This window comes from Danio rerio, chromosome 8, assembly GCF_049306965.1.
Source record: "Danio rerio strain Tuebingen ecotype United States chromosome 8, GRCz12tu, whole genome shotgun sequence".
Lineage (NCBI taxonomy): Eukaryota > Metazoa > Chordata > Actinopteri > Cypriniformes > Danionidae > Danio > Danio rerio.
The window spans coordinates 57,413,972-57,438,413 of NC_133183.1; the positions used below are offsets into that span (position 1 = coordinate 57,413,972).

General features: G+C 37.0%; 1 protein-coding gene and 1 long non-coding RNA gene across 3 annotated transcripts in view; one reads left to right on the forward strand and one right to left on the reverse strand.

Annotated features, from left to right (window-relative positions):
- The window catches only part of dpp9 (dipeptidyl-peptidase 9), a 44,886-nt gene that overhangs the window by 3,970 nt on the left and 16,474 nt on the right, over positions 1-24,442 (forward strand). Inside the window, exons 2-16 of one of the 2 annotated variants that reach the window (XM_005172485.4) lie at positions 2,203-2,293; positions 2,374-2,612; positions 6,173-6,285; positions 7,209-7,382; positions 7,485-7,653; positions 11,052-11,162; positions 11,401-11,529; positions 11,734-11,795; positions 11,880-11,980; positions 15,557-15,734; positions 18,229-18,388; positions 21,783-21,862; positions 22,001-22,153; positions 23,722-23,857; positions 24,275-24,420. In XM_005172485.4, the coding sequence (XP_005172542.1) occupies positions 2,238-2,293; positions 2,374-2,612; positions 6,173-6,285; positions 7,209-7,382; positions 7,485-7,653; positions 11,052-11,162; positions 11,401-11,529; positions 11,734-11,795; positions 11,880-11,980; positions 15,557-15,734; positions 18,229-18,388; positions 21,783-21,862; positions 22,001-22,153; positions 23,722-23,857; positions 24,275-24,420 (2,007 nt within the window). In that variant the 5' untranslated portion in view covers positions 2,203-2,237. Of the gene's footprint in view, positions 1-2,202; positions 2,294-2,373; positions 2,613-6,172; positions 6,286-7,208; positions 7,383-7,481; positions 7,654-11,051; positions 11,163-11,400; positions 11,530-11,733; positions 11,796-11,879; positions 11,981-15,556; positions 15,735-18,228; positions 18,389-21,782; positions 21,863-22,000; positions 22,154-23,721; positions 23,858-24,274; positions 24,421-24,442 lie in introns of both variants that reach the window. The other variant, NM_001077313.2, reaches the window with a different exon arrangement.
- LOC141375931 (uncharacterized) lies at positions 10,858-14,402 on the reverse strand. Its single transcript, XR_012384765.1, has 3 exons — positions 13,196-14,402; positions 12,676-13,141; positions 10,858-12,618 (listed from the first exon to the last, which is right to left on the reverse strand). It is a non-coding gene; the product is annotated as an uncharacterized lncRNA (long non-coding RNA).

A 24,442-nucleotide genomic window follows, 5' to 3' on the forward strand; every position in this document is an offset into this window, starting at 1 on the left:
TCAAATATTTAGAAACACCAGAAAAAATTTAGGAGTACCCACCAAAAATGAATGAGCACCGTTGCAAATTGTATATTAAGGGATTTATTTTATTTGAAAACAACATCAATTAGGACTAACAAAAACCAGAAACAACTATCTAATGCTGAGATGACATTAATATTTGTGCAATAATTCCAAAATGAATGACTAATAATTATAAAATATTAATGATGACGATAATGTCAACAATACTAACAATGAATTATATTTCTCATTATCATGCTGCCTTGAATGTGAGTTACCTGCTATAAAAAGTCCTGTTACTTTATGAGAAATACATTTATTGTTTGCATCAACCAAAAATAAAGCTTTGCAGTAAGAAATATTTATTTTGTACAATTGATTTATATGCATGTCAGTTTAATAAATAATATTTCTTCTACAAAACAAACAAAAGATTATAATAAATAATTCAATTTAAGGCCGAAAGCTGCAAAGCAGTCATCAGTAATTAAATAGAAAAATGATATACTTCTCAAGAAAGAACAGACAAAAGAAAGGAAGATAAGTCTCACTTTTAAAAGTTTTGGTCTCGGTTTTTGTCATTTTAAATGCTCAGTCTCGTAATGCGCTGATTTACATTTTTCTGTGTTTGTGGAAAGCAGGCGAGTCAGCCGACCCAGTATATGAGCAGGCAGAGCAGGATTCTCCCGATGACCACTGGCGCAATACCGCTCTTTGTTATAAGCCGCATCAGTGTGAACTTAGTAAAGACGAGCTTCTTTGGCGATGTTGTGTACATTGTTAGATCTTACATTAGCGGACATTTGCGCTGAACACGCAGTGAATGCAACGCATCGATGCCCTTCCAAATATCAAAAGTGCCCCCGCGACGCGACACACCCTCCGTCCCGCCCTTCATTAGGCGCGCGACAACACCGCTCTTGAGTACGCGGGCTCAACCCCCTCCCCCGCTTTACAGTACGCGCGCGACAACAACAACAACAACCCCCACCACTCCCCGCTCTTCAAAAAATTTATCCTGCACATGCCCTTTGGACGGTCTCTGCACGGGCCTGGTGGCAGGGAAGACCAATTCAGCACGTTTTTAGAAAGAAAGAAAAAAGGTCACACCGTGTCATACCACTGTGTCATATTTCAAACATACCGTGTTTGATAATGAAAGGATGATCACGCGCACACGGTTAATATAGGCCTGTTAATAACTAAAATGAAAGCGTTGACCACTATGGAAAAAGGGGACCGATCGCAGCAGTTGCACTTCCTCTAGGCACGGTTGCTTCTTGCAAGTAAACGCGAGAGCGCGCGCTTTTTAACAGTCGTACGCATCACATCACCTATGCGCGAGGAGTGATCATCCTCTCGTTTGGTATTTACCTTCTTTTTTGCTCTTGCGAACACAGTTATTTTTGTCAGTCGTGCTGCTTCTCGAATCTAAGATGACATTTGCACGAATATTGAGTCATGCTTATTGTCGAACGCGGCTTTTAAGAAAACTACAATTTAAAAATGGTTTCCAACCAGCAAAAGTGGCAAGTGGAGGTGTCTGTCTAAAGCCTGATTTATACTTCTGCGTCAGGTGACCGGCGTAACCCACGGCGCATGCAACGCGCGTGGCTGTGCATTTATACTTCTGCGCGCTGTCTCTGTCGGTCTGCATTAACACTTTCGAAATGCTAGTTGGCAGTGAGGTGTAAATGTTCCTCTTTGTCGAGTTTCTTCGCTGCTTTTTTGCTTTTCCTGAACACTTCCGGGATGTACAAGTGACTCAAACTCGCTCATTTTGAGGCAGGAACTGGCGGACGTGCAACAACTTTAACTATGAGGTAAACACAAAACAAAAATTTTCATCCGGAGCTCCTTCACGGTACTCCACAATTGTAAACAATCGCTCGGGCCATTCGCGCGGCTCTCGGTCCCGCCCAGACTCGTCAGCGCTACCAAGCCGACCAATCACAGAGCTTACGCTACGCGTCGTTGCGACGTGTAGTTACATTTTTTGAGAGGTGCACGTCAGCAACGGCCACGGCGAAGGGCTATGCGTCAGCGCCGTAGCATACGCCGGCGTTTGACGCAGAAGTATAAATCAGCCTTAACCCGCCAGAGCTGAAATCTACCCGCATTTGGCGGGTTGACGCGTGTTGATTTAAAGCCCTGCTTGTATGTAAAAGACTGTTTTTTTCCCCTATTGTCTTGCAGGTTGCCAGATCTTGTTGAGGGTTGTGTGCTGGTTAATGTATAGAGGAAAAAGGGTGAAACTTGAAGACGAAACTGAAGGTAGTTGGAAAAGGTATGGGAATGTTTTCCTGATGCTATCAATTGTGTTATAAATCAATGTGTTTTCGACTAACGGCTGACTCCTGCGCTCAGTTTTGCAGCTGTCAGAATGACCGCAGTCGATGACATCTCAGACAGCACAGAGGTCGTGGAAATGGAAGACGTCCCATCTCAGTTTTTCGTGGAGAAGCACTCGTGGGATGGCTTGCGTGACATTATTCACAACAGCCGGATGTACTCTGGAATGGTTATAAACAAGGCGCCCCATGATTTCCAGTTCGTCCAGAAGCATGATGAGTCTGGCCCTCATTCACATCGACTCTACTATCTTGGTAAGTTGTTAAGCATTGTCAAAACTTATGGTAATGAGCTATGATGAGGTTTGGTGGCAAGCAATCAGAATGTAGAAGTCCACCGCTTGAGAGGAGTTTAGAGAACACAGTCCTGTGAACTTCCGACCACAGTTGTTCCCAAGTGTCTGATTTCCTCGGCCGTCGCATTTGCTATTATTTATGATGTTGTTTTTTTTACAGGGATATACTTTTAAAAAGTACAGGGCTCGAAATTGCGACCATTTTGGTCGCATATGCGCCCGAAATTTTATCTATGCGACCTTAAAATATATTTGGGAGCATTTCTGCGAGTGCTTAAAATTGTTATGTGAGACCAGTTTTTACTGTAAAATGTACACCACATTTACAGAATGCATCTCTGCACTTGCAACGCGAAACGCATCGCTCGGGAATGGTTTAAAACAGTTGTCATGTCAACTTGCTGCAGTAAACAAATCCAAGTCGTAATGCGTGCCCCGCCTTCACGCTCTTCTTATTGGCCCACTGCTCTAGCACTGAACGCGAATGATTGGTTAATATCAGCTGTCAATCACTCAGTCAGCGCTTCTGGCTTGGGATGACAAAGAGAGCTACTACTGCGAAAAAATGTAAAGCGCTGAAGAGGAGAATGAAGATAACACTCACAGATTTAGTTTTAGAAACCATGGCATCTAAAGTTATAAATACTGAAACATCTTAGTAGTGATCATTTGCTAAATGTTAATCCACTATCTACACTTTTCCAAGAGTAGAAGACTTCCATTGGCTTCAAGTCCGCTATAAAAAGTCTGTGGGAAGGAGTTTTCAGGTAACTGTTTGCCACATCTAGCACGAGAGCTTCTGTTTAATCCTTCATATAATCGCCAGATGCTGTCCGCCATGCAAGTGGCAGCTATATGTCAAATTGAACACCACGTACACCATCGCGAACGGGCTTGCATTGAGTAAACTAATATTGCTACTCATAAAAATAAACCGGTATTGCTATTAACATGAATGCATATAATAAGCTACAATATGTGTCAAAAGCATTAGTGCAATATCGGACAGCACTTGTGAGAACAGCACAGTTATATCGTTAACAGATTCATCAAAGCAGTGCGTGCAGGGCCGGTGAACGCTCCGTGTATCTTTTGCTCACTCAGTTATGTTATAAAAATCTATTTTCTTGTGATAACGGGATTTCGTTGAGACATATTTTCCTCATGCTTGCATGTATATATATATAATTTTTTTGCTTGTTAGTTTGATTAGTGTTGATTTCAAATACAATAAATATGTTTGTATAAAACTCGTAGTAACGGTGCTCAGAATTGGTGGATGCGACTAAATTTTGGCTGATGCGCCTAAATTTTTAAAGTTAGGAGCACCGGTGCTACCAAGAAAAAAGGTTAATTTCGAGCCCTGAAGTATATAAAATCATTTTTAAATTGTTGTATTTAAGAGTTTGTGGTTTTTAAGATCATTCAGAATGAGTTAGTAAACGATTAATAAACTATTCAAATCAGCATTGATATATCTTATTACTCTTATTATAGGCATATAATAATGGTTACTATGTATGTTAATAAATGCTTTATCAGCTCAACTTAATGCAGTTTTGTGACCTAATCTAAAGTGAGGACTATTTATGCTTTGTAAATCCCTTATAAATGACAATTAAAGGCTTGGCATCAAATAAACAATCTTTGCAATCTTATCTAAAAAGTAAAATTACTGTAAAGTTTAAACGTTGCCGAACAACAGGAGTTTCAAAATATGACAACAATATAATAATTTATCAAAATAATAAGATGCAACATTTCACTGTTATTTAATTATGTTCAAACTGCACAGTAATTTTATTTTAGATAAGGTTGCAAAGATTTACTTTTCATTTGAAGTAAAGCTTCATTTGTGTTTCTTCAAATGAATATAGCTGTTTATTTTTATTTTTCCTGTTTAGAATTTAGCGAAGCCTTTAATTGTCATTTATAAGAGATTTAAAAAAAGCATAAATAAACCTCACTTTAGATTAGGGGTCCGTTCTTCGTACGTGGATTACTCAGTTAGCTGGATTTGGATATTGACGATTTGACACAATCCAGGATCGTTTCGTTCTTCAAAGCTGATCCGAGAGTTGTTGTCATGGCAACAGATCTGCTAGGTCAAACCTGATCGGTAGCAGGTTTAATTCATATAAACAGGATTAGATGGGCTTAGTTCAAGCAAATATAATACAGAAAGTATGTTACGAATTCTGATATTTTCTTACAGTAGTAGTTATATACACTTGGGAAAATGGTACATATTTTTTTACAATATATATAAAGTTATAGTTATTAATAAAATAAATAAAGTTATACATAATAATAAAACTTATGCAATCTGCACCCTCGAAATGAAAGTACAAAGACTGCCACCTGGTGGTGCAAAGAGAAAACTTATTGATATGAACTTTTTAGATCGCTTTAGTACAAATTGTGTATAATAGAAATGCACAATATGTCACTTTTTTTAAAGCAATAATACATTTATGCAGTTATAAAAATGTTTTGACAGTTAATATGCTGGTGATTTGATGCTTCACAAAAGTTGCAGACGCCTTTACCAATATGAAAATGCTTTTGTAAACAACCAGTTATTCTTTACACCGATTAAAAAACGGCTTCTATAATAAAGAAAATATTTTCTAAATGTAGAACTAAATACATTGATTTGCATTGAAATACTTGATGAATACTCTTGACACATGAAAGTGTAAAGCGTGCAGCTCAAAACAAATGTGAAGTTACTGCGTGTCATATTTAACAAACAGTTTACTGCTAATGTGATGTAATTTTGCTCACATGGATAATTGAATATTAATCAGATGATGTCATTACGCTGCTGTGCCGTCAGCCAATCGTTGCATTGCTGATCATGATTTCGAGGATCGATAGATCTGTCCTTCATAACACACGCAGCGATCTCAGATCAGTTTATCCAGACATTCTAATCTGATTCGCGAACTTCTTTGAAGAACCAAATTAGCGAGAGATCAGTTATCAAGATTAAAAGATCCAGAATCTGCCAAATCATCTTAGATCATTTAAGCGAGGTACGAAGAACTGACCCTAGGTCACAAAACTGGATGAAGATCAGCTTTTATTTAACATAAGCATTTATTAACAAACAAATTAACTATTACTATATGCTTAAATAATAAGAATTAAAAATTTGAATTGTAATAGTTTATTAATCTTTTGCTTACTCATTCTGAATGATCTTAAAAAATAACCAACTATGCTTAAATAACTGGTTTGTAAATAATGCAATACTTAATTTAGTAATGAAAAAGAAATCATTGAAAGTACAGCTATTACGCACATTATAAATGTGGTTGTAAGTCAAGAATTCAGCATTTGTAGCTGCAGTTATAAACTGCTTGCTAACGTTTATTAATGTAGAGTTAATGCTTAACAGATAATGAATTCACCATTTGCTAATGCTTAATTGTAAAAGTTAATTGAAAAAAAAGTTAATTGTATCAAATGATTACAATTTCATTTTCCTGATGTTTTTGTCTTCTCTTAAAACAGGAATGCCATATGGAAGCAGAGAAAACTCATTATTGTACTCTGAAATTCCAAAGAAGATCCGGAAAGAAGCTCTCCTGGTGTTATCATGGAAGCAGATGTTAGATCACTTTCAGGTATCAGTGTTTTTTTGGCCAGCAGAACCACATTGGAGGAATGATAGAATTTTAATAAGAATAAAAGTTCCACTTATAACATTTTAAAATGGAACACATGCTTTCACTAATAACCAACTCTTAATTAGCTGTTTATTTATATTCAATAAGGATGTTGTAGAAGGTAACTTCAGAATAAATCGTTAATATGTGCTTTATAAGTTGTTATACCAATATGCAAGCTAATAGACGGCTATTTAAAAGAATTATGGTCCATATTTTTTTCAATTATGAAGTAGAAGCTCCATTTCCAATTTTTTTAACGTTGTTTGGGTGTTATAATGAGGAATCATGTGATATTGCTTATTTATATATATATAAATGTCAAGTACGCCTCCCACCAGTGCCGATATACTATAGTGTGATATACATGTATATAACAGCAGAAACAGTTTGCTTTAAACTTGAAGGAGAGAGAAGCAGATTTGGGTCATATGGTTTCTGAATAGCATAAAAGTAAGAAATGGTGGATTTCTTTCTCAACAGTCTTTTTTTAACTTTAACCCATTAAAAAAAGGAATAGTGTATAACAGTGTCATAATACATAAACCTCTTGTTAAAAATCAAATTATGTTTTGTTTGTCGCATATAGGTTACTCTTTATGCTTTTTATCTTTATTTATTTATTTATTTATTATTACCTATATAATATCTTGCATATATTTATTTCTACATTTATTTATCACAGCATATATTTATTTGTGTGTTATTTATTACTGTACATATTTATTTTTGTATTTAGTTTCATATTTTCTTATTTTTGGCTTTGATTTATTTTTACTTTTCAGTCTGTAACAAGGATTTGGGTGATTCGGTTCTTGCATATATTTGGCGCATTATTGACAACATATAAATTCTGACATTAATTTGTGTGCTTCCTGCAGGCCACTCCACATCATGGAGTGTATTCTCGGGAGGAGGAGCTTCTCCGCGAGCGGAAGCGTTTGGGGGTTTTCGGCATCACGTCCTATGACTATCACGCACAAAGCGGCCTTTTCCTCTTTCAAGCAAGCAACAGCCTTTTCTACTGCCGTGATGGCGGCCATAACGGCTTCATTGTGAGTCTAGTTTTTTGCTTTATTTTCCTGTGTCTCTTAGTTTTTACACTTTGTTGCATAACTGTGTCTCCCCATGCCTGAAAGTAATGTGATGTTTAGCAGGCTGCCCCAATGAAGCCTATGGAAATAAAGACTCAGTGCTCAGGGATACGAATGGACCCCAAGATCTCGCCCGGTGATCCCAGTTTCATTGCCTTCATAAATAATAACGACCTGTGGGTTACCAATATCGAAACGGCAGAGGAGCGAAGACTTACTTTCTGTCATAAAGGTTAGTTGATGGGCTTGTATACTGTAGCAGGTTGTGTTGTGTACCATTAAATAGGGGTGTGCCAGATCACGGTCGAGTTGTGATTTGTTTGGATCACAACCCATGATTCGGAACACACATGACCTACGGATTATTACATTTTATTTATTTTTTTGCTTGTGGATTAATCCTTAATTTGTAACTATCGCCTTGCAGAGAGCACCTTTTGTATAATTCAAATCACATGTATGAAAGCATCTAGGCTTTCCTGTAAAACATAATGATGACGGAAGAAGTTGTGGTAGGTTAGACGGATGTGGTGGGTATTTTAGTTTATTAAAGTTGTCTTCTTTCACTACTTGTTTAGTCTGCATTAATGCATTGAGTTTAAGCTGCACAATTTAATTATTAAAAGATCAGGATCTCAACACCCACGCAACATAAATTATAAATAATGGTGATTTGCATATGTTTATTAATCCTTCGAATCAATGCATTCAAATCTGTGTTTGAAAAACCCAAAACTCAAGAAAGAGATTCAGTCTTTAGTCTTTTGAATTAGTTATGAAGCTACAGATAAAAAAAACACAGAAGTACTGGGATAACAGTTTATAGTTTAGATATAACTATTGATGTTTATGGTTGATATTAAAATCACTGTTGTATGCGTTTAATTTGATGCTCAATATTAAAAGTTGTAGCCAGTAGGTGCAACCAGCCATCAAAAATATGTGACTAAATAATTCTTTAAAAATGACACATTTAGCAATGAAACTTGAAGATTTATGAGTGAATAACTGAATCATTTATTGAAAGTGAAACAAAAAATAAACATGAGTTGTACAAAATATAATGTTAGATTTCTACATTTAGCGTTATCAGTAACAGTAAATTTTTTACAGTACTGAATATTGTACAATTTATTTTTATTCTACTGATTATTTCTCCATTTTATTTTTAATGAAATGAACAGCTTTTAAGTTCTGTTTGTTAAAACCAAAAGTGTTCTTGCTGTGCTGTTTTAGTAATAATTGGACTAAAATTCATCACTAAAAAACCATAATGTGCTCCGAACCGTAAGATTTGTAATCCAATACATCACTACTATCAAAGGTATTATTTTTGGGTTATTTTCAACATAAAGCCTGTGGAACTAAGGTAGTAGTCCAAAAATTGTTATGCTGCGTTTGCACCAAACGTGGATGTAGTCAATGTTAAGTCAACGCAAAGGTGTGAATAGACATCCTGCGGTGCGATTCGCGCAAATAAACTGTCGCAAATTGAGCATTTTGCGCGATTGACGCACTTAATGCGCGTATGACATGTTTTTCGCAAATCGATCCAGTTGGAAAATCTAAACTGTAGCGGACATTTACACTACGTTAACCAATCAGGAGCTTTCTCTTGTAGGGCCGTGATTACAACATAGCGCCTGTTGTTGGTGTCCTGGGGGAAAATCTCCTGTGGACACCAAATGAGTTGATCAATCTGGGGTAGGCACCGATGTTAAAAGCACTGATGAAAGCTCCCATCATCCAGGTGTAGTTTCTGGAGGAGTTGATGAACTGACAGAGCTAGGTGCACTTCTGAATCGATCTAGTGGACTATTCTCTCAATAAAATCCATGTTAGCCATTTAGCAACGAAGCTAGAGTCAAACAGACAGAAGACCTGCCCATGATGTGAATCCGTATCTGTTGTGAATTTGACGCGCGAATAACGTGGATTTGACGAGCGAATGAAGCGAGTAAACTCAATGTTTACGCGTCTACTTACATGCAAAAGAAGTGGATTTGTCGAGCGAATAAATCAAGTAAACTCAATGTTCACGCATCTACGCGCAAATGAAGTGAATTTGATGCACGAAAGAAGCGAGTAAACTCAAAATGTTCATGTGTCTATTTACGTGCGAATGAAGCGGATTTGATTCACGAGTAAAGTGGATCTGACGCGCGAATGAAGCGAGCAAACTCAATGTTCACGCGTCTATTTATGTGTGAATGAAGCGGATTTGATTCATGAATAAAGTGGATTTGATGTGCAAATGAAGCGAGTAAACTCAATGTTCACGCGTCTATTTACGCGCAAATTAAGTGGATCTCAAGCGCGAATTAAACAGTGTAATTAATTAAAGTGTATTTGTCTCGTGAATGAATCAAGTTAACTCAAAATGTTCACGCATCTACTTACGCGCAAATGAAGCGGTTTTTACACGTGAATAAAGTGGATTTGTTGTGCAAATGAAGTGTGTAAACTCAAAATGTTCACGTGTCTATTTGCGCGGAAATAAAACGGTTTTGTCGCGCGAATAAAGTGTGTAAACTCAAAATGTTCGCGCGTCTATTTACGCACAAATGAAGTGGATCTCATGCGCGAATTAAACAAGTAAACTCAAAATGTTCACACGTCTATTTACGCGCGAATGAAGAGGTTTTGACACGTGAATAAAGTGGATTTGATGCGCAAATAAAGCGAGTAAACTCAAAATGTTCACACATCTATTTTTGTGCGAATGAAGCGGATTTAATCTACGAATAAAGTGGATTTACGCGCGAATGAAGTGAGCAAACTCAATGTTCATGCGTCTATTTACGTGCGAATGAAGCGGTTTTAACACGTGAATAAAGTGAATTTGACGTGTGAATGAAGCGAGTAAACTCAAAATGTTCACGCGTCTATTTACGCACAAATTAAGTGTATTTGTCTCATGAATGAATCAAGTAAACTCAAAATGTTCACGCATCTATTTACGCGCGAATGAAGCGGTTTTGACATGTGAATAAAGTGGATTTGACCCGCGAATGAAGTGAGTAAACTCAAAATGTACACACGTCTATTTACACACAAATTAAGTGGATTTGTCGCGCAAATGAAGCGAGTAAACTCAAAATGTTCACGCGTCTATTTGCGCGCAAATGAAGCGGTTTTGTCGAGCGAATACAGTGTAAACTCAAAATGTTCGTGCGTCTATTTACGCACAAATGAAGTGGATTTCTTGCGCGAATGAAACGAGTAAACTCAAAATGTTCACACGTCTATTTACGCGTGAATGAAGAGGTTTTGACACGCGAATAAAGTGGATTTGATGCGCGAATAGGTCGAGTAAACTCAATGTTCACACATCTATTTACATGCGAATGAAGCGGATTTAATTTACGAATAAAGGGGATTTGCATGATACACATTTTACTATCAGAACTTTCAGGAAATTATTTGAGCAATAAATTGACTAATTACAATTAAAGACATTTACTAAATTATCATGCAGTATAACAATAAACTCTAGTCTTTTGACTGGATTTTTATACTACGTATTGGTAAATATTTAAACATTCCTCCCTATTGGCAGTATGTCAGATTACATTGAAAATGTTAAAGGTTTCTGCACACTGTAATGTGCCTCCTCCTACCTCTGTTCAGGATTGAATAATGTCAAAGAAGACCCAAAATCTGCTGGTGTTGCAACCTTTGTGATTCAGGAGGAGTTTGATCGCTTCACTGGATACTGGTGGTCTCCGGCTGCTACTGAAGGTTTGTTGAACGCCTAAACAGTCCATGTTGTCAGCATTTGAAGGTGGGTGGATGTATAGATAGTACAATCAAAATCTATAATCGTTGTATCCCCAGTGCTGTTTTTATATGGAGATTCCAGTGTAGCTGCTATAAAGGCCCATTGCTTGTTTTGCCTGCGAGCCTCCATGAGGTCATGTGACTGAAAACTGTCAAATCTAAACCACCCCCTAATCATGGTGTTTGTGTTTGCATGCAGACGCAGATGGAGGCAAAACACTTCAACTGCTCTATGAGGAGGTGGACGAATCGGAAGTAGAGATTATTCATGTGCCATCACCGGCTTTGGAGGAGCGGAAGGCCGATGTGTACAGATACCCCCGCACTGGTAATAACAATCACACACACACTAGACAAATTCTACTATTAGTCTGCTGTTCTGCTATTAACTTTAGTCATTAGCAAAGTCAAGTTTTGTCGAAACCAGAATTTGTGTTGTAAGAATGCGGCTCTTCTTTTTGTGTGCGTTTTATCAACAGACCTATGTTTGTTTTAGCTGTTAATGCTAATACTCCCCTCTCTATGTTTTCAGGAAGTAAAAACCCTCAAATTAGCCTGAAACTAGCAGAGATTCGAACAGATCAGCAGGGCAAGGTGAGTCTCCATGCTAGCTTGTTTTTTTTTTTCTTTACGCCTGGTCAAAAACAAACATATAATGGTGTCTTATTCTTTTTGTAGATGATTAGTGCACAAAACAAGGAGCTTGTTCTCCCGTTCACAACACTTTTTCCCGGGGTGGAGTACATCGCAAGAGCTGGGTGGACAAAGGATGGTAAATTGTAAGTAGCAATAAATAATATAGCTATGAATCTATTTACTCTCATGTCCTTTCGTTTTTTTAAAAGTCGCATTTTAAAAGGAATAACACAAAACAAAAACGGTATATCCAACATCGCGTACTACTCCAGTTGATACTACATTTAAATTTGCTTCACAACCCTTGATAAAGTACTTTCTATAAATCAGGGGTTCTTTATACCAGTACTAGGTAGTGAAAGAGTTGCGTCTAGGCATGGGGCGATAACCAGGTTTATCGCGGTTATGAAAAGTCAGGGTTATACCGAAGGAATTTGTAAGTTTTTTTTATTTATTTTTTATTTTATAGAGTTTTTTAGGACTCTCTATGTCACAAGCTGCTGGTCAGTCCATGTATTGCTGTATGATTAATTGTATTATTATCACAATAAGATATTGTGGGCCATGATCAAAAATTAAATATCGCCGCGATTTTACAGTATGAAGACCACAACTAATTGTACCACATCACAACCATTAAGGCTCGTGCACATCGAGACGTTTTTTGCTTGCATTTTCCATCGACGTTTAACGCCTCGCAACTAAATAACTGCCGTCAATGTGAACATGCACACCATTGCGCAAAATGCCAGGCGCAAAATCGTAATAAAAAAAAATCGAGCTTGAGGCGTCAAAAACCTTCTCCACCAATCAAATCGGCACGTTTGTTCATGTGCACGGAGCTGCTGAAGTTACAGTAAACAGCACTTGGAGGCACTCAATCACAAAACTATCAATGCGAGCGCACATTGAAGAAGATGCCCGGAGGCGATATGACTTTTTAGCTGCTTATTGCTCTTAAGAACAATAATCATTTCTTCATCGCTAGAGCTGGAGCTGCTGCTTGAACCATCCATGCTTGTTCGAGTCACCAGTAACTTTAACAACAAGCGTGAACTTCCTCTCCTCCTCTTCTTCTGTGTTATAAGCGGGTGTCAGAAGCTTGTTGAAGTTGTGTAGCGCCATCTAACGTCAAGGAGTGATTTTGCATACTCGTCTGCTTGACGCCAGTGAAAATCGCTTGGGTTTGATTACGGAAAAATGTCTCGTAAAATGCTGACGTTAACCGCAAACGAAAATCGTCCCGTTGTGTAGGAGCCTTTAGGTGACTATGTCTAGATTGCAAGTGTTTTTTTCAAGGAATGCTATGTTGATCAGGTAGCCTTTGCTCCTGTTCAGTCCAAACATCCCAAGGTAACACAGACCTCATTAACCAACTTAAAAGCCATCACAAAGTGGCTGTCGTCAGTGGGTTAATGAGCTCAGGAGAATTCTGCTTTGCGTTTTTCTATGCATTACTAACATCACTAAACTGTTTTATTAATTAACCAAATATTCGCGGAGATTCAGCATTTTTTTTCTGACGCCTTTGCCAGTCATGTAGACAGAAGACAATATCATTTTGTTTAAATGTAAAAAAAAGTAATTGTGGCCCTGTTCACGCAGGTATTGAGATTCGTTTTCATCAATCTGACGCAACTTTTATTATTTACAAGAAATGAAAATGTAATTAAAAGTTTCAGATCATTTAAACTCATTTTATAAAAATTAATAATTATTTTATGCATTAATTAATGAAATCTATAACTAATTCCCTTTATTTCTGTTTTACAGTTCTAATATGTATATATTCTTTTAGAAAAGTAACATTTGTTTAACAAATATTTTAGCACATCGAAAGTAATCAAATTTCCTGTCTTTTCATTAAAAGCTTTGTGCAAAGGATCAGGAATTGATCACGCATGAAAAAAAAAACTATCATACAACACATGCAGCCCTCTCTTGGCACGTTTTCGAGGATAAATTTGCATCCGAGTGCTGCTTTAAATAGAATAAAATGACTAAAAACACATTAAAGACTGTACACATAAAATAAAACATTCACAAAGGTGTATCTTAAGGAAAAACACCAATTAACGGGCTCTGCCTTCGGTTTTAAAAGAATCAAGCAGATTTAAAAAAATTCGAATTTGCAGGAGAGAAATGACAATAGTTTTACAAAAGAAAAAGATTAAACATATCAGGACTGTTAAAAGAACATTCTACTTTATTTATTTTTTCGACTCCATTACAACAACTCAGATTATGAATGGCCGAGTGTAAAGCCGTCTTTCCTCAGTGCTGAGGAGGCAGAAAGAATGCACTGTTTAGTTTCATCTCAAGGTATTTAAATAAAACTAACACTGAACTGCTCATCACTCTCAAAGTTAAACTAAAATGCGCAACTCTTGTTGGTTGCACCCGTGTGATGCACAATGAACCTAACACTCCATTCTTTTAATTCGGTATTCGTGAAGTATGAACCAACCGCAGATGCTTCGTCAGGTTGGTCGCAACACTATGTTTTATAACTTATTAGTTTATTACAGTAATCATACTTAGCTTTGCCATCATTCTTCACCACATGTATAGTTTTATTACAAGTTGTGTTTTTTATATTCGTGGCTGTAAAGTTTAATAAGAATATATATATATATATATATATATATATATATATATATATATATATATATATATATATATATATATATATATATATATATATATATATATATATATAATATTATACACACACACAAAGGAATATTCGTCATTATTATTCGTGATGAACATTGAGCAAAATAGTCCGTGATTGTTATTTTTCCTGTTATCTTGCAGCCCTAAGTCCATGACTTAGGGAACATCTGAAAAACAAATCTCTTTTAAACCAACATATAGCATGCTGTAGAGCTGAACAGTGCAGTGACCTACTTTATATCCAAAGAAAGAAAGATATCCAATGATGCCTTTTCAAGTTGAAAATAAATCTGTGTTTTTGAAATTAATTAACACAGCAGAAGTGAATGATTTCTTAAATTATTTTGCCTGACATTTATTGTTTTTAAAATATTTTAAATGTTAAAAATGAAATGCCATGTTCAATAGGGAAAAGGTTGTTGTTTTTTACCCAGACATTTAAAAAGAACATATTTTAGAGCAGTAATTACAATATACAAGAAAACGTGGAACTGTGGTATCTTTACCCAAGGTTATTATACTGTCAGAATTTTATACCGGCCCATGCCTAATTGCGACCAGGCCACAAGACTGCAGAATTACTCTATATGCAATCCTAGTTTATTATTAGTTTACCCTTTAAGAAACAAAATCAATATCTGAGCACACCACACAATGGACTCAATTCAATATATTTATTAAATCAAATATATATATACATATGTTATCGGCTGATAAATGCTAGTTTTAAGATTATCGTTATCGATCCAATGTCTAAATTAGGCCGATATCTTTAAGCCAATAAACTACGTAATTGTACATCCCATATATATATATATATATATATATATATATATATATATATATATATATATATATATATATATATATTAGATAGTATTACATAGATACAAAATCTAGGAATCAATTAATGTATGTTATCTATATAAATATATATGAACTACGACTGCACAATATTGGTAATATCTAAGATTGCAATATTTTGTTTTTCTGAGATATATATTGCGATATGAACATAATTGTAAAATTTTCTCTCCTCACAGTGCTTGGGCAGTTTTACTAGACCGCAGTCAACAGAAGCTCCAGTTAGTGCTGTTACCACCGGCGCTCTTCATACCTGTGAGTGTGGATGATCCGCAGTGGGAGGAGCATGTGGAGGCCATGCCTGAAGGAGTCCAGCCTTTCATCATCTACGAGGAGATCACTGACATCTGGATCAACGTAAGATGCATCAATAAATCTCAAGAGATTTTATCGGGCCTAATCAGGACCTAAATTAATTTAGTAGTTATTTAAAAAAAAAAAAAGAAACCAAAAGCACGTGTCACGTGTATGAAATATGTACCATGTAGAATGCCATAAAATTTCAGATTTGAGTTTATAAATAAGAAATACAAGATTGAAATACTTTTATGAAGGATGCATAAAACTTATCAAAAGTGACATCTTTTATATAAATGTTTCCAAATCATTTCTGTTTGTTTTATACATCAAGGACGTACCACAAAACAGCTTTCCACATGTTAATCACATATTGAGCATGTTTGATTTAACAGTCATGGCTGGAAAGATCAGCTTTGTCATAAAATTAGTTTATTTTTAAAAACTTGTCAATAAAAACAACACTTTTATAAAGAAATATATAAATGGGTTAAATTCATTTTAAGCTTTTAACTGAATAAGATGAATGAAGCGTAAATGGATTTGTAGTTTTATGTCATTGTAATTTTTACGATTATAGTGCTTCCAGAAAGCATTGATAACGCTTCACTTTTTCCACTTTTTTTTATGTTACAGCTTTATTCCAAAATGGAGTTACATTTATTTATTTCCTCAACATTTTACACACAATACTCCATAATGATAATATGAAAAAAGAGCTTTTGAAATTGTTGCCAATTTATTAAAAATAAAACCTGAAAAATCACATGTACATCAGTATTGACAGCCTTTGCCGTGAAGCTCTAAATTGAGCTGAGGTACATTGTGTTTCACTGACCATTCTTGAGATGTTTCAGCAGCTTCATTTGAGTTCACCTGTGGTAAATTCATTTGATTGGACTTGATTTGAAAAGGCATACACCTGTCTATATGAGGTCCCAGGGTGAAGACAAAAGAAATTATCTGTAGACCTCCGAGACAGGATTTTTTGGAGGCACAAGGCTAGGGAAGACTAGGGAAAATACCTGCTGCTCTGAAAGTTCCAGTGAGCACAGTGGCCTCCATCATCTGTAAGTGCAAGATGTTTGGAACCACCAGGACTCTTCTTAGAGCTGGCTGGCCATCTAAGCTGAGTGATCGGGGGAAAGGGCCTTAGTCAGGGAGGTGATCAATAAACCGATGATCACTCTGTCTGAGCTCGAGCATTCTTCTGTGGAGAGAGGAGAACCTTACAGAAGGACAACTATCTGTGCAGCAATCCACCAGTCATTCCTGTATGGTAGAGTGGCCAGACGGAAGCCACTTCCGCCTGGAATTTGCTAAAAGGCATCTGAAGGACTCTCAGACCATAAGAAACAAAATTCTCTGGTTTGATGAGACTAAAATTGAACTCTTTGGAGTGAATGCCAGGCGTTACGTTTGGAGAAAACCAGGCACATCATCACCAGGCTAATACCATCCCTATAGTGAAGCATGGTGGTGGCAGCATCATGCTGTGGGAATGTTTTTCAGCAGCAGGAACTGGAAGACTGGTCAGGATAGAAGGAAAGATGAATGCAGCAATGTACAGAGACATCCTGAATGAAGACCTGCTGGGACCTGCTGCAGACTCGGGCTACAGTTCATTTTTCAGCAGGGCAATGACCTGAAGCACACCTCCAAAATATCCATGGAGTGGCTTCACAACAACTCGCTGAATGTCCTTGAGTGGCCCAGCCAGAGCCCAGACCCAAATCCTATTGAACATCTCTGGAGAGATCTGAAAATGGCTCGACACCATCGCTTCCCATCTAACCTGACAGAGCTTGAGGGGTACTGCAAAGAGGAATGGGTGAAAATTCCCAAAGACAGGTGTGCCAAGCTTGTGGCATCATTCAAAAAGACTTGAGGCTGTAATTGCTGCCAAAGGTGCATCAACAAAGTATTGAGCAAAGGCTTTGGATACTCATGTACATGTAATTTTTCAGGTTTTTTTTATTTTTAATAAATTTGCATCAATTACAAAAAATCTTTTTTTCACATTGTCATTATGAGGTGTTGTGTGTAGAATTTTAAATAAATAAATACATTTTAAAAATTTTTGGAATAAGGCTGTAACATAAAAAATGTGGAAAAGTGAAGCGCTACGAATACTTTCCCGATCCACTGTTTAGACGTAATTGTAATATCTGAAATACTTTGTATTTACAGTATTATTGCACTGATGAAAATAAATAATTAATAACAGCAGAATATTTGTGGAAGCTGTGGAAAGTAGTATTATTGTACCATATTACTGTGAAATTTTTAGTTGGTTTAATAAAAGTCTTGGAAGCCAAAAATCATTTATGATATTATCTTGATCCCATTTGTCATGCTTGAAAGTGTTGATCTGATAAATGACCAATTTTTTTTCCAAAGCCAAAGGTTAGTTTGCAGAACATTGTATTGCATTGCATTGCATTGTATTGTATTGTATTGTATTGTATTGTATTGTATTGTATTGTATTGTATTGTGCCCTTTCAAACAATCCTGGTTTATTTCCGTTGTAATCTCTTGCTTCGTTTCCAACAGGTCCATGATATCTTCTATCCCTTCATTCAAACATCTAACGACAAGATCAGCTTCCTGTGGGTGAACGAGTCACAAACAGGCTTCTGCCATTTGTACAGAATAACGAGTCTCTTGAAGCCAGGCTGCCATCAGTGGTCCAGAGAATACAGTCCTTCAGAAGGTCAGACACTTGAGCTGTTGCTAACGTGTAGAGAACTGATCATAGAAAGAATATTAAAGGCTCTGATATACTTAAAGGGATTGGTTACCCCAACATGAAAATTTCTGGTCCCACTTTATATTAAGTGTCCTTAACTACTATGTACTTGCATCAAAACATAAATACAATGTACTTACTGTGTTCATAATGTATTTGAGAACACTTGTGGTGCTCTTGAGTTGGGATACGAGTTGGGTTATGGACAGGTTTGGTGGAATGGGTAGGTTTAAGGGTGGGTTAAGGTGTAGGGAATGGTCAGCAGTGTATTTACAAATGTAAGTACAGAATTTAATGACAGATGTAATTACATACAGGTATTTTAATCATGCATAAGTACACAGTAAATACATGTATTTACACAATAAGTACATTGTAACAAACTATTAATTCTTGTGTAAGTACTTATTAGTTAAGGCCACTTAATATAAAGTGGGACCAAATTTCTTTTTGTTTTTGCATTTTTATGAGCTTTTTGGATATGCACATAAGAAACGGTAGATGGAAATGCAATGATGCCCATACATTTGGAAAATGTGTGTGACTAGCAAAACCAGCAGGCCGAGCACATTGTAAAACATCTAAAGTGTTGTTTTGGTCATTCTCAAATGCCCTAACCATTTCAGTATTAGTGTTATTATATTATTAATGACCTCCAGAATTGTCAGAAGCATCTGCACTCCGTGTCTCGCACCTTCAAACGCCACCGTGCGTTCACTGCGTGTCAGGATTGCCTTCTGAGGCGCAAGTCATTTTTTAAATGAAGATAATGTATTCGCGCAGCTTCTCCTACCGCAGCAAATTCTGTTTTTACTTAGGCCCTGTTTACACTAGTGCGTTTTAGTTTGAAAACGCATAAGTTTTGCTACGGTTACGCCATCCGTCCACACTACGCCGGAGTTCTCGAGCGCCGAAAACGGAGCGTTTCGAAAACGATGGAGAGGCCGTTTTCATTCTGAAACGCTGCTGCTCCGTCTCAGTGTGGATGGGGAAAGACGGAGACATCTGAAAACGGAGGCGGGGCTGCAGACATTCGCCTCTCTGATTGGGGCTTTTCCTCAATATTAAGTAGCCTAACACACAGTTCAGTCCTGAATCTTCTCCGTGTAAGTTCAGACTTCGCAAGTTTGATCAAGGCTGCAGTCTCTTCTTCTCAGTTTGATATGGAAAACATACCGAGGACACGGGTAAATCTTCACAGGGAACAGTGTACTTTATAACTTCATTCACATCACCCTGGCTACGTTGTTTCACTTTCTCAACAATAAAATGTAAACATGATATAAGGAACTGCCTATTTTCATTTTAATATTAACAACTAAACAGACAGCAGAAATGTTGAGGCGTCGTGCTGCATATATGAGCGTCATCTTCACAGTGTGGATATTTATAACAAAACGGAGCCGATAACAACTGCCTCCTTTCAATTTCAGTGAAAATACGAAACATACCCTCTCTTTTGCTGAATATCAGTTTTAATAATCGATAATGGCCATTATAAAAGTATAACATACAATAGGTTTATACATTATAGGAAATAAAGGCAAGCGATCAGTCAATATACAGAATGTAGGCTACGTGGTTTCATTAATCATTAACTTATCTTTGCGCTTAGCCAAAACACCTGAGAACAAGTAATAGATTCCTATGACCAAAGTCAGTGAATATGTTGTTAGATAAAGGCAACAAGATGAATGAAATATCACGTTTAATAAATATAGTGAGATTAGATCCAGCGGGAGATGCTTGATGAGAAGTCCGACTAGCAGAGCTCTCATCTGGGTAGATGGGCTCCAGCGATTGCCAAAGTGTGTGTGGTCACGTGATGTGCGTTTTCAGCGTTTTGGTGTGGACGGAGAGCAGTTCAGAAACGCTGGGTAAAACGCGAGTGTGGACGCGGATCGTTTTCATTCTAAAACGCCGTTTTAAAACTAAAACGCACTGGTGTAAACAGGGCCTTAATCTGGAAGAGGCGATTTTGTTCTCTTTGACTTGTTGGATGGAAACGCTGCTTTATTCGTACGTCGTCTATGGGATTAATCCAGTTTTGAGCATAAATTTAATTAGCATTTTTAGATGATAACATAGGTATTCACACTGCATCAGCACAGCTGTCCCCTTTCTTTAAAAAAATTTCTGATTTAAAAAATGTTTCTTTCTTTTCTGATTTAAACCTCAGCTAGATGTTTTCATTCATAGAGTTCTGTTACACATTGCATAGAAGGTCATTTAAAAAAAAAACAAGATAGTGGCTCTTTAACTGAAATGGCATCATTTCAAACTAAATCCATCTAAAGCAAAGTTAGTTTCATCAGTTAATGACACAGCTTTTTGTGGGAGTTTCTTTTCACTCAAAGGGGTTCAGCCCTTTCTCAAATATATTTTTATTAAACGTTTTTAGTGCAAAAACATGTCAGAAATTTACATTGAGTAATAAGATAATATCCATCATTCATTTGATTTGAGTCCTGACTCCCACATGAATAAAATAAATTAAATTGGAATTAAATAAACAAAACAAATACATAAAATAAGGACATAATATACAAAATAAATTTACAAAAAGGCAGATTACATTTCTTTTGCCCAGACTGAGTCTAACGGCCCATTTACACGGGGCTTCAGCGTCAAAGACTTGACTGAAGGCGTGTCTGAAGCTGGGGCTGCCGCGATCATCATAGCAGTGTCAGCCAATGTAATTCAGTCAGCCATAGGACACTGTCTAGCTGGTGTATTTGCATACAGCGATCTGATTGGCTGACGCTTCCGTCAGCGCTTGAAAAGTTGAATTAGTCCCAACTTCTGCAGCGAGCAACGCCTCTGAAGCGGCGCCGACGGATCTACAATGCAGTTCGGCAACGCCTGACGTCATCCATTCAAAGTAAATGGGAAGCGCTGACGCTGAAGCCCCGTGTGAAAAGGGCATAACAGACAAGCTTTTAGTCTTAGAGACTCGGAGGTTCCCAGATAATCAAAGAAGGGATCCCAGGACCGATAAAATAGGAAAGGCTTTGCTTCAAAACTGTGGAGAATGCCTCAAGTGGGATTATGTTGCCGAATGCCAGCAGACATTGATTTAAACTGGGGGGTTCTTCATTAATCCACTTTACAAGAATACATTTCAGAGCAAAGTAAATCAAAATATGAAGTTCTCCGTTTCGACAGGGGTCACACCTTTACAACACCACCCACTACAGCGCTGGGGAGTGTTTGAACACACTACAAAGTCACTTTTTTGTGACCTTTTTGCCCTCAAATGACAAATGAAAAAGATCTTAGCTTAAAGTATATTCTGCCTTGTGTTTCTAAACCGAGAGGTAATATATATGTGAGTAAAGAATGTTTTTTGTTTGTTTAGATGATTTCAAATGCTCGACAGAAGAGGAAGTGGCTTTAACGAGTGGAGAGTGGGAAGTCTTAGCCAGACACGGCTCAAAGGTTTGATGTTCAATGTTTTTAACGAATTGGGAACCGTTAATGTATGAATCATATATTCTTTAGTTGTAGGTGTTGAAAACAAGTACATGTGTACACCATTTCCTACTGTTTACCATTTGGCGTTGTCTTCATTTGCAGATCTGGGTCAATGAAGAAACCAAACTGGTGTACTTCCAGGGCACGAAAGATACTCCACTTGAGCACCACCTTTATGTTGTGAGCTACGAATCTCCTGGAGAAATTGTCCGACTCACCAAGCCGGGCTTCTCTCACAGCTGCTCTGTTAGCCAGGTTGGTTTGTTAATTTGTGTGCATGCGTATGTGTGTGTGTGTGTGTGCGTGGTTGTTTTTGTTGTTGTGGCAGGAGACACTAAGGCTACGTTCATACTGCAGCCAAAATGTGGCCCGAATTTCAGGTCAGATCTGGGCCACTTTCATATGTGTCTTAAATCAGACACAGATCTGATGTTTTGCAATGCGACCGCAGTGTAAACAGTTATGTCGGATTTCATGTGACTTTTACATAATATTCGAGCGACATGCGTCATCATTCTGTGCTGCAAACATCCTCTACTCGTCAGCAGCATAGTAGAATAGCCCACAGGGCAATTACTTCACTACAAAAAACTTGGTTGTTCATTTTGAAAAAGATTTTGGAGGCAAAACTAGTGCTTGTTAACGATTGGGACACGGGTTGATCGCGAAGCTGAATAGTGTTACGTGTGTTGGGCATAGGGGATCCGTGTGCTAAAGAGGGAGAACTTTCGCCGAGAGGAAAAAAAGGCAGCCGCTCCAGCACCCAACCCCTCCTTCTGCACGTGTCTGCTGTTTATAACGAAGTAAAATAAAATAACTCTGCAAACGGAGATAAAACAACTCCGCCTTGATGATATATATATACATATTTATATGTGTGTGTGTGTGTGTGTGTGTGTGTGTGTGTGTGTGTGTGTGTGTGTGTGTGTGTGTGTGTGTGTGTGTGTGTGTGTGTGTGTGTGTGTGTGTGTGTGTGTGTGTGTGTGTGTGTGTGTGTGTGTGTGTGTGTGTCTATATATACGTGTGTGTGTGTGTGTATATGTCTATATATATATATATATATATATATATATATATATATATATATAAGCGCTGTCAAAATTAGTGCGTTAACGCATTCGATTAATTTTAATTAATTAACACGTTAAAAAAATTTAACTCTGAAGAGAAGGTGGACACTCATATTTTTCTGAAAAAAAACAACTTAAAAATAGATTGAAATTCCATAAAAAACTAAATTGTTCTTTTATTTTTTATTTGTTTAACTACTATATTATTACATTTATTTTTAATAGGAAGCTTTTTGGTTTTGAGTATAAAAAAGCATTTGTTTTATTTGCTGCTAAGCAGAAACCCCGAAAGTATAGCTCTTTCACTGATTAAAGTAAAAGAAAAAAAAAACAAGATAAAACTTTTGTTATGTTAGTTTTAATACAATAGAAAAAAGCCAGAGGATTTCTCTGATTTAATTTTTTTTATTTTTTTCTGTATCGAAAAATAGATTGAAGTTCCATATAAAAACTAAATTGTTCTTTTATTTTTTATTTGTTTAGCTACTACATTATTACATTTATTTTAATTAGGAAGCTTTTTGGTTTTGAGTATAAAGAAGGATTTGTTTTATTTGCTGCTAAGCAAAATGTACCGAACCGTGACACCACTGTGTTGTATCCAACCGAACCATGATTTTTGTGAACCGTTACACCCCTAGTGTGTATGCTTGTATGCATGTAGGTTTGTTTGTTTGTATGTTTTACAAATTCAAGCCAAACAGACTTTCATAACATGCTGCCACTATGTGTGTCTTTTTTGTTTTAATATAGAACTTTGACATGTTCATTAGCCACTACAGTAACGTGAGCACCCCTCCATGCGTTCACGTCTACAAGCTAACGGGTGCCGACAGTGACCCGCTGCATAAAGAGCCAGAGTTTTGGGCCAGCATGATGGAGGCCACAGGTGAGACTTCAATTTTAATTTAGATTTGATTTGATTTTTTTATAATTTCACTTTTTTTCTCATTAATCAACTGTAAATAAGCCAGAGTTAGCCACAAGAGCTAATTTTCATCTGTTGCCCCCTGCCAGATTTAAAAAGACAATCTAAAATCAAAACCCATTACTACACATAAAATATCACTAAAATTACACACAAAAAATCAATAACAATTTCATACAAAAACAAGAGAGAAGATTAACACATGATTACAAACTTGATTCGCTGTTAGCCATTTCTTTAACTTGTATTTAAATGTTGAATAATTTGTGATCAGTGCAGGGCAGGATGAAGTCATGATGATGTCACAGCAGTGGGAACGAATAACAGATGAAGCAACACCGTGTTTGATTTTGGTGTGTGTTTGTGTGTGTTTTGCAGGTTGCCGGCCTGATTATATCCCTCCTGAGATTTTTAGCTTTCCCGCCAGTTCCGGTTTTCGTCTTTATGGAATGCTGTACAAACCACACAACCTGAAACCAGGCAAAAAACACCCCACCATCCTCTTTGTGTATGGCGGCCCACAGGTTGGTTTTGGGCAAAGAGTGT